Raw genomic sequence first — 14,540 nt, forward strand, 5'->3', positions numbered from 1 at the left:
ATGGAGAAGCAAGAAGCAGGATTTGGTTTTGGACGATTTAAAGGCCCAACAGTGACCTATTTATTGTAGGCACTGCATCATATGAATTTGGCAGCATCTTATTTGGCACCACTCCACTCTCTCCCATCAACCAAATCTTATGTCCCTTCTTTTTCACTATCTCCAATCATATCATTTCCTTCTCAAAATTCCTTTTGCACAAATTTTAAATCAAGCCTTCAAAGATTCTCATACTAGTGCACCACTCAATTTCTTATAACTCAATAATAATCTTTCTGTTTTTTTTTTTAAGTTTGAGGGAGTGCCTAAAGAAACTATGGCGGTGCAGGAAGTAAAAGCCCTATCACGAATGTGACAACTATGGGCTACTTATTCGGGGCTTGCCGGCCCAACTGGCTACATTTTTTTTTTCAAAACAACACAAAACAAAAATCCTCGGAGTATGTTACAGTTGAAGAGGTTCTGTGCACAGGTGATAGAGTAACTATGCCATGGCGCTTCAACCAATTCCATTGAATTGTTCATCCTCAACACCGTGTCGCTCTTCTTCTCTGCATTCTCTGTTTTTCCGACCCCAAACTCGTGTCACTATCAAATTCAGAGTTTCTTGTTCGAACCAGGCAGCGGGAGTTCAGACTCAGCAACAAGTGAAGACAGTGAAGAAGAAAAACAAGAACAATCACCGACCAAGCTTCCTTCATCAAATTCAAGATAAATGGTCTCATAAATTGGGGTCTCAAAGAGAAAAATTTCCATGGCAAGAATCCCAAGGCGAGGAGGAACAACGACGCCAACACGAACAACAACAACAACAACAACAACAACAACCACAGAAAGAAGAAAGGCATAATAAGTTGCAGAATACGGAAAAGCCTCCAGCATCGAATTTTCAGTTTCCGAGGCGATTTTCGCCGTGGCCGCAAGCAGTGAACCCGAGCAATGGACGGTTTGCTTCTGAATCCTATGATTCCGAGGAGGAGAATGACACTGAGGGTGTCAAAGGTTCTGGCGGTGAAGAGAGAGAGGGAACGGTGCGTAAGACTTCAAATGTATCAGAGAGAGTGAATGGGGAGAGGAAAAAAAGAAGCAACACGATGCTGGCGGAGAAGACGATTCCTGAACATGAGTTGCGGAGGCTGAGAAAGATTGCGCTGAGGATGATGGAGAGGTTCAATGTTGGAGTGAAGGGCATCACGCAGGAGTTGGTGGCTTCCGTTCACGAAAAGTGGAGGGATAGTGAAGTTGTGAAGTTCAAGTTTGGCATTCCTCTTTCTACTCACATGAAAAAGGCTCATCAACTGCTAGAGGTATTTCTCTCCTTTCATTCCTTTGCTTATCTTTATGCTTCACTTGAAAGCCTCATAAAAGACAATGCACTCTTCATTTTCAATCTAGACCTGATTGAATAAAACTCTCTTTAAGCATCATAAAAAGGTAGAATAAATTGAACTTAAGTTGATTTTAACTTATAGAAGATCACTGTATTTTGCCTTCTTATTTTTTTAATAAATGTTTATGGAGAAATTTATATCAAGGGCCTTAGTGTAATATGTTTTTGTCAGATAAACAGTCTCTAACACACTCTCTAGTCATAAGTTATGAACAAGACAAGACTCTGTAAATAGGCTATATCCTTCAATTAATAGTAAGAGTGCATTGGTAGCATTCTTCTAGCTTATGGATTGTCTTTTATCTTCTATTGGTTTCAACTGCTACTTATTATACTTTTTTCTCAATGCTGTTCGTGCTTGATCAGAGTAAAATTGGGGGCATAGTGATATGGCGATCTGGCAGTTCCATAGTATTGTATCGGGGTATGACATACAAGCTTCCCTGCGTTGAGTTGTATAAGAAAGTGAATGATGCGAAGGAGAATGCTGTGGATAACTCACTACATGTTGGAAGTGGAAATAGTGGTGAAGCAAGCGTCCGAGAAACAGTTGGAACAGAGTCATTCCGAGACTCCGAAGAGTGCTTGAAGGACATGAGTGAAACAGAATTGATGGAAATGTGTGACCTCAACCATTTGTTAGATGAATTGGGTCCACGTTTCATAGATTGGACAGGCCGGCAACCATTGCCAGTTGATGCGGACTTGTTGCCTGCTGTGGTTCCAGGATATAAGACCCCATTCAGACTCCTTCCCTATGGATTACGGCCTTGTTTAACTAACAGGGAAATGACCAACTTCCGTAGGCTTGCAAGAACAACAGCTCCACACTTTGCCCTTGGTATGCGAGAAACTATCTAGTTAAATTCATGTCTTGCAAACATCTCTTTCCAACCGATACTATCTGTTTACTGCTGCAGGCAGAAACAGAGATTTACAAGGTCTAGCTAGTGCTGTGGTCAAGCTGTGGGAAACGAGTGCTATTGCAAAAATTGCCATCAAACGAGGTGTGCCCTTTACAAATAATGACAGGATGGCTGAAGAACTTGTGGTACTTCTCATAAACAGAGCTGAAATTGTTTCAATACTACTGTTAGATTTAGTTGAAGTTAAATTTTATTGTGCAAAAGAAAGTATATAAATCTACATTTAGAAAACATTAAAGAAAGTATCAAAATCAGTGTTTTTCATTAAGGAAACATTGGGAATGAGAATATGATTCTAAACCCATTAAAAGTGAGGCATGTCGTGGTGACTTAAAGAAAGTCTGCATTTTTTTATTTTCATCCTGAAACAGTAAAGGTCAAACAACCGTTAAATTTTCTCTAAATGTTTCTTTTGTTTCTTAACCTTTGCTCTACAAACAAATGAATTTAAAGTTTAGGGAATTGCCTGAGTGACTACGCCACCCACTTAATAATGAGTTAATAGGAAATGACAGGTGCAGGTGAGTTGACTAAATAATTAACCAATGACCATGACATCTTTCTGTGATAAAATAACCGTATTGTATCATAAGACTGATAAGTTTGTTAACATTTCCTCAGTTGGGATTTTCATTTGAAGTCCATAAAACAAGGAAAGTGCTACATGTCTTCATTTTGTAGTTAATCGCTAGACATGCGTTTGCTATATGTCCTCTTCATTTAATTTGCTAAAATCGGATGGTTTTCATCAGTGGAGACTGAACGATTGGATATGTGTGATTTTCATGGCATTTTGCCTTTGTTTTGGATCAGATACATTGGAATTATTGTTCTCTCTATACCATCACTGGAGCTAAAATGCACACACATCCTTCCATGTAAATGCAGAAAACTATCCCATGGTTCAAATCCAGCTACTCAACTCCTTGAATTTACCAAACCTTGCACGTTACTGTAAATTTTTTGTGCACGTGCAGAAAATTCCCTTTTGGGTTTCCATAAATTCAAGGAGTCAAGTTGTTAAGGTTTGTACCACAAGTGGTTATCTGCAATTGACATTCTTGCCTTTTGGCCCACTCTATTTTTTCTTTAAATAATTCCGGATTGTAGAAAAAAATTCACGCTCTTAATAATCTAAAGACTGCCTGCATTTATTGTAATGCTCACGGATTACACTTTTTGTAGGCTTACCAGCATATATGTTAAGATAAGTTGTACGGATTGTTAGAATTTGACACTTGTATAACTTAACAGCTGCTCTGGTTCCAAATTTTCCCTCTGCCATATTCAAGTGAATTAATTATTCCTTATCATGCATGCAGAAATTGACTGGGGGAACTCTACTTTCCAGAAATAAAGAATATATTGTACTTTACAGAGGCAATGACTTCTTGCCTCCTGCTGTCACAAATACACTGAATGAGAGACATAAAGAAACCCTCCTCCAACAAGAAGAGGAAGAGAAAGCACGGCAAATTGCTTCATCTATTGCTGTGTCAAAAACCAAAGCTGCTCAAGTGCCATTAATTGCTGGCACCCTTGCTGAGACTAGGGCTGCAACCTCCAACTGGGGACACCAACCGAATAAGCAAGAAATTGAGAACATGTTGAGAGATTCTGCCATGAGTAAACTTTCTGCTTTAATAAAAAACCATGAGAAGAGACTAGCTTTAGTAAGTTTTGAAGGTATCAAGTGAAATAACTTACCAAAACTGATCTGTTACTAAATCTATCTAACTTTTGATGGTCGTAGGCAAAGGCAAAGTTCAAGAAGGCTGAGAAGGCTTTAGAAAAAGTTCAGCGTGATATGGACCCAGCTGACATTCCTACTGATTTGGAAACATTAACTAATGAAGAGAGATTTTTATTTAGGAAGATTGGTATGAGCATGAAACCATATTTACTTTTAGGTAAGACGAACAAATTTATTATAGCTTTGTGATTGGCTGTTTTTGTATAAGGTTTAATGGCTTACACAAGAAAGGTTAGAAGCATGGAATTTTTATTTCAGGGAGGCGAGATGTTTATGCTGGCACCATAGAAAACATGCACCTACACTGGAAATATCGTGAGGTGGTAAAGCTAATTCTGAAAGGAAGAAATGCAGCCCAAGTCAAGCATATGGCAACATCTTTAGAAGCTGAGAGTGGAGGGGTGCTAGTATCTGTAGATAAGGACAACAGAGGTCACCATATCATTATTGTGTATCGTGGGAAGAACTATCAAAGTCCATATGTTGTGAGACCCAAAAACATGTTAACACGAAGACAGGCAATGGCTCGATCTATTGAGCTTCAAAGACGTGAGGTAGTAAAGCAATGACTTGACTTGTGGTAAACTTGGATCTTTACTTGTACTTTTATCTCATAAAGTCTGTAATATATCCAGGCTCTTAAACATCATATCCTAGACTTAGAGGAGATAATTGGGTTGCTGAAATCTGAGCTGGTATGATTTTATATCACTTTTATGTGTTCCTGCTGTTGCTTATTTTAACTAGTTTATAAGTTCTTTCTGAAGTTTTTGTTGCTGATTTCAGGAGGATATGAAGAACGGGAAGGAGATTGATGATAGCAAAACTCTGCACTCAACACTGGACAATCCTGTTTCCTCCGACAATGACTTGGAAGAGGTAAATATTTTCTTTCAGCAAAGAAATACCAAATACTTGTATTTAAAGCCAATAGCAATTTTAGAAGTACCCATAAGAAGTGACTAACTGTACTCTTTTCTTATGTTTGTGCCACGCTACTTTCTTTGGTAAAATAGATTGAATGGAGTGAGATTTGTTTTAGTGAAGATGACAGTGATGATGAGGATAAGAAACGTCAAAATACTTAACTAGGTAAACTAGCACTGCATTGCAATAGGTGACGAAGAAGGTGAAGAAAAATGTGAAGCACCGACGCTTAAGCTTCTCACCCCTCACTGAAATATTTTTGAAGATAGTAGCAGGCCGCACAGATTATTATTGCTGCCCCATTGTGAGCACCATTTATGCGGGAATTCTATCTTACCTGGAAATGGTAGGCTTCCTATAACATCATGTGAAATGGTTAATTCAGTTGTATGAATGTCAATTCCATTACACGAGTTTGATAATGGTTAATTCCATTAGGGTAGTATGACCTTTCAGTGTACCATAAGAGGATTTGTTTAGAACTGTTATTCCACAAAATAATAATTTTTTGGGGTCAAAAGTCTGTTGTAATTTATATTTGACCTCCATCCTTAACTATTGACCAGTTTGAGTAGGAGTCCACATTTATATTCTTTAGATTAATACCAAACTTGTATATATCATATATGTGTGAGATTATAAGAACTAGTATTTCATTAAATTAAAAAATAGAATTCATTTTATGATTTTGATTAGTATATTTTTGTATACAAGTATTTTGTTTTTATCATATTTTACTCCTATAAATCAAGATTAAATTAATAAAGCTTTCATTATTTGTATCGTTATACAAACCTATAATTTAATTAATCGAATGTCTTCCTTTCATTCTTGTTTCTCGAGTTGGTAATGAATGTCATACATCCTCAACTATGGTATAATTCACAAAATAATAACATAATACTTCAACATGATATGGTAAAAGTATAATGACTATCCTCGACCTTATTTCCCATTTAACATACCTACACACAAATAAGGTACAAGGTTAGAAATTTAAAATCATAAAGTTTTATTGTAATTCACATTGAAGATTTCAAAAGAAATGCATTAATTAATGGTAATTTAAAATAGAAACTTTTAATTTCTTTTATTCCCTAACTAAAACTCAAGATACTAGTTAACATTTGTCTATAAATATTACTGCCACGTTGTGCAATGGTTCTCTTATTGAATAAAACTAAAGCCTCTCCACCATGACCAGAGTCCTCAAATGTACCACGCGGCAAATTACGATAGTGCGTCATGAAGGATGTGTCCATCAGGGACCTGCAGAATGCTAAAAGCAGTAAGATTGATCATCACCATTATATTCTTTTAGAAAAAACTAAAAATTTTAAAATATAAAAAATTATTATTCAGGCCAAGGTAGGTAGATAGATACCTAAGTAGCATTAAGAAGGTCCATTTGCAAGGTTTCCTTTATAACATGCACCACAAAGGACGCTAACTCAGCTTGATGATCAGTATATACATGATCAGCTCCTTCTATGATGTGTAACTTGTGATTAGGTAGAACCTTACCAAACTCAAGTGCAGCTACAACCGGGATTAGGGTGTCTCTTCCACCATGAACGGTAAAGACCCTGTCATATTATGCATCCATGCATTATGGAAATTTCATTAACCTCATTAAAAACTGTCCATTTTCACACAAAAATACTATAATTCAAGTTGAATTTCTCTAAATTCCCTTCCTTGATAATAGCTATATTCCGAACTTCTAGTCCATAATCAATGGAGACACAGACATGTCATAAATTTTGGAGGCATTTGCTAAGTGTTAGATATATACTTATCTTTATCTTGATCTTCAGTTTCTTTGTTATTATTTTTTATGTGTATTTTGGATTTAGCTCATACTTCCTTTGTTATAAATATAGTACTCTATGTGTATTTTCTATACAAAGGAGACTAATCTCAAACCTATTTTCACTATATTTAATACTAAGCATCAATTACATATAAAGATATTCACCAGAAAAGAAGGTACGTATAAATATGATCTCCTCCACTAAGTTTCAAGAGTTAACGCTTGTAATATTTTCACATATACCTTCAAGCGTAAAAATACAAAAAAAAAAAAAAAACTTCTGATGTCAAAATATAATTCCGCTGTATAGATCATTATAGTGAAATTCTTTAACGAAGAATTAAAGGAAGAAGGGAGAACTATCAGACAGTTTTTTCTTCACCTGCATTCTTTGTCAATACGCAGGCATTCTTCAAGCATAATTATGTTTAACCGATCCTTCAAACTTTCTTCAGTTACACGATGATCAATACCTCCTACAAGAGCAGATGTCATGTGATATCCTCAAGAACAGAAGAGAACCTATATATACAAACGCACACGCAAACATTGGTGCATATGTTATTTCATATTTAAAAGAAGAGTTATGGCAAAGAAAGATGATAAGACTAAGATTGGAAGAAAAAAGAAAGAAGCTTACTAGAGGAAAACAAAATCGAGGAAAGGCTCTGGGCTAGCTCATTTCAGCAAAAGCAACTAATAGCAAGTTTAAAGTAGAGAAACAACTATATGGACCTGAGATTTCACAAAAATCATCTTCGAAAAGCATGCCTCCACACCAATTTGAATTTAAACATTTGATTGTTTTAACACATGGCTGATCAAGTGGTTGGATTACCTGCTGACTCTGCCTTTAACTCAATGAAACCTTCCTTCCTGAGTCTTTCCATAAAATCTTTGCCAAAACGAAATTCAAGGCCTATCTTCAAATCAGGGCTACCAGATAGGTTGACAATTGTTTTAGTGTCATGATATTTTGATGCATAAAGAAGCGCTGCATTAGCTCCTGCACCAATATACATAAACTACTCAGAACAATTTTAACATACATATAAACTTTCTAATCTACAGTGACAGAATTCTTTGATTTGTCCTTTATGTGCTTGAATCCATACTTCTCATATTATAGAGAAATTGAGGCTAACTAAGTTTTAAACTAGGTAGTTATAATACTGCATAAGGTATGACAGTTATAGTGTGTAACAGATTTGTAGAAGGCAGTTAAGATGATATTTTTTCTGGTGTTTTGAAGGAAGAAACGCCATGTAGGTGGAAACCTTGCTTTTGCTGATGCTTGTACTCAAATTTAGCTTAAGATAAAATATTCTCCATTAATATTAGGAGTTCAGCGTGTTGATCTCAAGTCTAACAAAAACTCCAAAACCACGCATCCATGGAAGATGTTATCAATTTTTTCCTAGGCATGAAATATTGTTTTAAAACCAAGCACAAATATGTATTTATTCCTATCCAGTGGATACAGATTAACACAGACATCACAGTAAACTTGACTTTACAGTTTAAGGCAAGTGATAAAATTTCTCACAAATCCTCTTTAAACATACCAAGATAAAATTTCTCATTTTAGTACTTCTGCTGAAAAGCTCAGTAGATTAAGAGACAGTGTTTTATTCATAGTATGAACTATAAATGCATACAGACATGCTTTTATTTTCAGTGACAGTGAGTAATAATCTACAGATAGGAAAAAAATATTATTTATGAAAGAATCTGTGCTGTTCTTGTCCTATTGCTTCATTCTGAGATTTCTGCCCAGCCAAATCGTTGTTGATCAGAAATTACTTATATCATGGTTACTAAAAAAATATTGACAAAATCAATTTGTTACTACGCAACTTGTCATTTCGTAGAATTACATATGCATGTATGGAAATCAATATAATACAACAAACCTTTACTGTGCCCAACAATTGCAATAACTGTACGGTTTGTTTCTTGAAAGTGTTGAGCTACAGCACGTATATCCTCAGCTTCCCTCCAGTAGCTACCAAACTCAAATGAACCTTCACTTTCCCTACAAGTAAACCTCAACAACTAAATCAAAATGAAACAGTTAAGCAATACTAATGGTCAGGATTAGGTATCAGAAGTTTCATAGAACATGGCATAAACGGAGGAACTAGTGGTTCTATCTTTTGATGATCAAAATTACAAACATAAACAAGTTCACGGTTTTGATTTTGTAACAAGAAATTTACCCATTTCCAGTGAAGTCAAACCGGAAAGAACTGATTCCTGCATTGTCAAGAGCAGCAGCTAGATTTGTCATGATAAAGTTTTCCTGGAGATAAGAAAAATTAATTAACAATGAAACTGAATCCGGGTATTTATGTGTACATGGTCTATGGAATCAGATGTCATATTCATTTCGAATAACTTATGCATTACAACAAAAAATGGCGGGTTCATAATTTATAAAACAGGAAAGTAACCTTGGAAGCACGAAGACCATGGCATAGGATAACAATCTCTTGGGTTCCAGATTCATGTAGTATGCCCACTAGTTTATTGCCATGTTTGTTCGGGATTATGACTCTTTGCTGCTGAAATGCTGAGAAAATAACTCAACAGTTTGAAGTCAAATTCTTTATACATTGGTTGAATATTCAGTATGCTACTTAGGTTTCATTTTAAATACAGCAATAAATGCTTCTGAAATTCTCAGCACCGTTATACAATACTTTTCGTATGCCGATTTGGATACTTCCATTTCATGTGATTTCCATGTACATAGGAAAAAACATTATAAATCTCATGGAATATGAAACCCTGTTTATGAGGTAAACTTTGTGTAATACAGTTAAAGAGAACATAAAATAAATTACATTTATATAATATGGAGAGATAAAATTCAAAACTGGATTTAGAATCTTCAGAGTAGGCAAGATTTGGCAACACTCTATTTGATGGGGATAGCAAAAAATGAAGACAGAACAGGGCAGTTAAATATGCTGTTCCCAACATCTTACAACTACCCACAAACTTTGGATATAAACTCTGGAACTCCTCCGGAACAAACTATTCTAGTTTCTATTCAATCAAGAAACTAGAAACTGCTAACTTAAAAAAGTGCAGAACATAATCCAAACATAATATACAGAACCTATGAACAATTTTAGAAGCATTTCAGTCAGACAACACACTTAAAATGACTAATGAGGTTGACTTATATTATGTACTTTTTGCAGTGAAAGAAATAAACGATTGGTTATGGGAAGTCATATAAATAACTCACAAGGGTTTTTTTGGGCATCTTCGGCCATCTTCAAGTTGTGGAAACGTCAACCAGTTTGCGAAAAGTCTGATGAATATTTTAGTTGAAAGTCGCACTTTCAATAATTCTATTTCTGAGTGTGGCAGGAAATGCCATGTCATCTCTTTCTATATATATATTATTCTTAATGATATAAACTATTTTATGTTTTAAATAAATTTTTATACTGTAAATTTTCATTTTCTCTTTCAGTGAAAGAATAATTTTATTGTATGCTTTGCTACTTTACCATTGTTAAGTGTTAAATCAAAACACCCCAAATTTCAATTTCAAATATTTTTATTTCTCTAATATTAGATTTCTCCTCGAATGTTACCCATTGTACTTTAAAAAAAATTATATTCTTCTTAAACTGAAACTATTATTATTATTATTATTATTATTATTATTATTATTATTATTATTATTATTATTATTTAAATTAGAATAATACGTACGTACTAGACTTACTTGCTAATATCATACCTTAAACAATCGATTACAAAAGAATTCAAACTTAATTTAATGCTAATTAAAGTAATCATAACATTTGGAAGAGTTTTTTTTACAGCTAGTATTTCATAGTGGTAGTAGTTTGAATTCAGTCCGTTGAAATTGCTCAATGTTGTCATCAAATATGTAAAATTCGGTACGTTTGTTTTTTTTCTTCTGATTTTTTAAAAATAAAATAATAACTTATAATAATTTTAAAATTATTTGGGTGTACTTTTAGGAAAAAAGTAGAAAAAAAAAAGTAGTCTCTAGTTTTTTTATAAGTAAAAAAGCTTTTCTTTTACCATACATAAATACATATCAATTTTTACTTTTTAAATCACCTTTAAACAATTTTTATTTTTCAAACAAACCACCTCTTAACAAATTTTTCAAATAAATCACCAATGTTTTTCTAATACAAACAAAGGCACCCTACAAAGAAATCCTTAAATAACAACCAATTTTAAAAATAAAAAATAACTAATCACTATACTACCTAATTTATATATTAGTATCTAAAAATAATTTCTATTATAGATAAAATATTATAATTGGTTTATAAATTAAATTCTAAATTTGACACAAACATGTACTATTAAAGTTTTGATTATTAAAGGAACTAATGTTTAAATTGATCTTTTAAATAATTAATTTAGTAACATAGGAAGATATTCCACTCTCCATTATTTTAACCATGATGAGAGATTCACTAATTCAACAAGTAGAATCCAGAAAAGTTCAACACGTGTTGTGGAACATCATAGGCAGGTTCATCCATAGCAGAAAATTTGCTTATCAGTGACGGATTGAACTAGCTTGACACTGCAACATCAACCATGAATATATATATCATTAGATAAACGAATGTCCAACATAAAATGTTGAGTTCAAAACAAAGATAGATAGATAGATACCTAGCTAGATGAACCTTTATCCTTGTTCAAGGTTTCCTTTATGAAGTTTACAACAAGTGAGGCTAATTCATCTTGGTGATCACTATATACATGATCAGCTCCCTCTATGATACGAAACTTGTGATTGGGAAGGATCTTGTCAAACTCAAGTGCAGCCACAACTGGGACTAGGATGTCTGCACCACCATGAACTGTGAAGACCCTGTCATTTATCTACAAATCATTATGGAAATTTCACAACTTCACAAATGACAACTATCAATTTTCCTCACAAATTAATGTTCCAGTTCTTTAAATACATTCCTAATTACTAGTCCATACTCCATATAAACATAAACATATATACTAATATCAATTTTCCTCACAAATTTCACAACGTTCTTTCTTTTTCTTTTTTTGAAAATGGTCTCTATTACTGATTGGTGATGAGGTAACATGAATGTAGACAAGTCATGCAAACGACCACTTTAAGAACGATATAACATAGTAAATTTAGATTGAATCACTATCATCCTCACAAAAACTATTTCGTTATTTTTCATATTTATTCCTCATTGTTAACTTACAAAAATCTTTCAAATCAAAATTTATAACATGAACTGAGTAATGAGGATTTTGTTTAATTTTAAAATTTGGCAGAGGCCTGCTCTTGACATTATAATAAAACTCTGCAATGAAGATGAAAGGTTGAAGAAGAGTGTGACCTGCATTCTTTGTCAATATGCAGACATTCTTCAAGCATACTTATGTTTAACCGATCCTTCAAACTTTCCTCAGTTATACGATAATTGATGCCTCCTGCCACATTGTATCAAAGATCGGAGACCAAAAGAAAGAGCTCCAATTGGTTTGAAGAACGAAGTTTTGTTTTGAAAAAGAGTGAAGAGGAAAAACACAACATTTTAGAAAATGCAACAAATAGCAAAATAAAAGCATAGAAACAAGTATATGAAGCCCAGATTTCTCAAAACTATCTTTTAGAAGCACACCTCTGCATCAATATAAGTACTGAAATAAATGGCTGATTTAGTGATAAGTTACCTGGTGCTTCCTTCAACTCAACGAAACCTTCCTTCCTGATTCTTTCCAAAATTTCTTTTCCATAACGACTTACAAGGCCTACCTTCAAATCATGAGTTCCAGAGAGGTTCACAATTGTTTTAACATCATGATATTTTGATGCATAAAGAATGGCTGCACTAGCTCCTGCACCAATATACATAAACCATTCAGAACAATTTCAACATGCATACAAACTCTCTAATTCACATAGTGACTGAATTTGTTGACTTCTTTATACTGGTAGAAGATCTTGGCAAGTTTTGCGAAGGGATGAAATAATGTTTTAAGCCCTATCACAAATATGCAGCAACTTGACAAGTATTTGTTCCTTTCTAATGGATACAGATTAACACAGCCATCACAGTAGACTTCAAATTACAGTTGAAGGCCAGTAATAAAATTTCTTATAAATCCTCTTTAAAACCGACTCAAGTTTCATTTTGGAACTTCTGCAGACTAGCTCAGTAGATTAAGAAACAGTTTTTTATTGAGAGTATGAAATATAAACACATGCAGGCATGGTTTAATTACATCAATACAACAAACCTTTACTGTGGCCAACAATAGCAATAACTTTCCGGTTTGCTTTGAGAAAATGTTGGGCTACAGCATGTATATCATCAGCTTCCCTCCAGAAACCACCAATCTCAAATGAACCTTCACTTTCCCTGGAAGGAAAACTCAACAGCTAAATCAAAATGAAACAGTTAAACAGAAACAGTAATAGTCAGGATTAGATAGCAGAAGATTAATATAACATAGAAGAAATGGAGGAAGGAACAAGTGGTTGTATATGTTGAATTGAACACCGAGAATATAAGAATAATATGCTCTTGGTTTTGATCTGTAAAACGAGAAATTTACCCATTTCCAGTGAAGTCAAACCGGAAAGAACCGATTCCTGCATTCTCTAGAGCAGCTGCAAGATTTGTCATGATAAAGTTTTCCTGGAGATAGAAAAAATAACTAAACAACGACAGAAACTGAATCAAGGCTTTTATATTAATTTCTAATAACATTTGCATCATAATAAAAAAAATTGTGAGTTCATAATTTACAAAACAGGAAAAGTAACCTTGGAAGCTCGACCCCCATGGCATAGGAGAACAATCTCTTCGGTTCCAGAGTCATGTAAGATGCCCACTAGTTTATAGCCATACTTATTCTGTATTATGACTTTCTGCTGCAGAAATGCTGAGAAAAATACTTCAACAGTGTTTTCTTTGTAAATTATGTAAAAAGGAGTTCTTGAAGAGTTAAAGAAAACCCAAGAACTCTGAACATCAAGCTCTTATAAAATCAAATTCAAAAGAAATAACTCACATGGGTTTTGTGCCATCTTCAAGTTCTGGGATGCGAAGTTGCTCGCATGCTTGCTTGCGAAACCTCTCTTGAATTTGAGTTTATAATTCAACCTCTGTGTGTAATGTTGTGGATATTCTTGTCTGATGGAATCGTCCCCTTAATCTGAGAGGACAAATTATCCAATATTACTCCCTCTTTTGTAAAAATTAAAACTTTAACTAATATCGTAAAATTTAATCAAGATTCCCTCTTTGTTGGTTTAAATATATCAAGGGTTGCTTACATAGATATTAAATTCAACACCAAAACTAATGATTTTTAATCAATTTGACATTTAAACAGGATCAGTTACATATAATATTGGCAGATTACTTATAACAGGTTCATGTACTTCAGTTAAACTATTCTAACGGTTCAATCATTCACTTCTTGGAACATTAATTACTGATCCCATTTGAATAACATTAATTTCAACAAAAAAACAAAGTGAAGAATGTTCGAAGAAAAGTTGTTAAAAAAATTATTCATTGTATTTTTCATTAACAAAGTTAATACACAGATAACATAATTAAAACAAAATCAAATAGAATTTTTCCAATGCGCATTGGGCTATTTTGTTTAAATTTAAAATAAATATTTCTGAAGTACGTCTTTTCTGTAAATAATTACTTATTCAAAAAA

General features: G+C 33.9%; 3 protein-coding genes across 11 annotated transcripts; 1 reads left to right on the forward strand and 2 right to left on the reverse strand.

Annotated features, from left to right (window-relative positions):
- Positions 1-438: 438 nt before the first annotated feature.
- On the forward strand, positions 439-5,516 carry LOC114177959 (CRM-domain containing factor CFM3, chloroplastic/mitochondrial). 3 transcript variants are annotated; one of them, XM_028063579.1, is made up of 9 exons: positions 440-1,307; positions 1,757-2,231; positions 2,311-2,441; positions 3,639-3,989; positions 4,070-4,226; positions 4,328-4,623; positions 4,705-4,764; positions 4,856-4,948; positions 5,086-5,516. In XM_028063579.1, the coding sequence occupies exons 1-9, from the start codon at positions 492-494 to the stop codon at positions 5,155-5,157; spliced, it is 2,451 nt and encodes an 816-aa protein (XP_027919380.1). In that variant the 5' UTR covers positions 440-491; the 3' UTR covers positions 5,158-5,516. The 3 variants fall into 3 exon arrangements, 1 of the variants encoding a protein (XP_027919380.1); XR_003603250.1 differs by lacking the exons at positions 4,856-4,948; positions 5,086-5,516 and having other exon boundaries at positions 439-1,307; positions 4,306-4,623; XR_003603251.1 differs by lacking the exons at positions 4,856-4,948; positions 5,086-5,516 and having other exon boundaries at positions 439-1,307; positions 4,309-4,623.
- Positions 5,517-5,886: 370 nt separating this feature from the next.
- On the reverse strand, positions 5,887-10,182 carry LOC114177960. Of its 5 annotated transcripts, none has more exons than XM_028063584.1 (8): positions 10,066-10,182; positions 9,263-9,381; positions 9,029-9,111; positions 8,756-8,844; positions 7,648-7,815; positions 7,192-7,285; positions 6,381-6,582; positions 5,887-6,275 (listed from the first exon to the last, which is right to left on the reverse strand). In XM_028063584.1, the coding sequence occupies exons 1-7, from the start codon at positions 10,091-10,093 to the stop codon at positions 6,381-6,383; spliced, it is 783 nt and encodes a 260-aa protein (XP_027919385.1). In that variant the 5' UTR covers positions 10,094-10,182; the 3' UTR covers positions 5,887-6,275. The 5 variants fall into 5 exon arrangements, with proteins under 5 accessions (XP_027919385.1, XP_027919384.1, XP_027919386.1 ...); XM_028063583.1 differs by having other exon boundaries at positions 8,729-8,844; XM_028063585.1 differs by having other exon boundaries at positions 5,887-6,265; positions 6,521-6,582; positions 8,723-8,844.
- Positions 10,183-11,203: 1,021 nt separating this feature from the next.
- LOC114176552 lies at positions 11,204-14,126 on the reverse strand. 3 transcript variants are annotated; one of them, XM_028061622.1, is made up of 8 exons: positions 13,878-14,126; positions 13,630-13,748; positions 13,419-13,501; positions 13,101-13,222; positions 12,534-12,698; positions 12,197-12,290; positions 11,493-11,694; positions 11,204-11,400 (listed from the first exon to the last, which is right to left on the reverse strand). In XM_028061622.1, exons 1-7 carry the CDS (start codon positions 13,891-13,893, stop codon positions 11,493-11,495), a joined length of 801 nt encoding a protein of 266 aa, XP_027917423.1. In that variant the 5' UTR covers positions 13,894-14,126; the 3' UTR covers positions 11,204-11,400. The 3 variants fall into 3 exon arrangements, with proteins under 3 accessions (XP_027917423.1, XP_027917424.1, XP_027917425.1); XM_028061623.1 differs by having other exon boundaries at positions 13,419-13,520; positions 13,630-13,737; positions 13,878-14,095; XM_028061624.1 differs by having other exon boundaries at positions 13,630-13,737; positions 13,878-14,092.
- Between the last annotated feature and the right edge of the window lie 414 nt (positions 14,127-14,540).

This window comes from Vigna unguiculata, chromosome 3, assembly GCF_004118075.2.
Source record: "Vigna unguiculata cultivar IT97K-499-35 chromosome 3, ASM411807v1, whole genome shotgun sequence".
Taxonomy (NCBI): domain Eukaryota; kingdom Viridiplantae; phylum Streptophyta; class Magnoliopsida; order Fabales; family Fabaceae; genus Vigna; species Vigna unguiculata.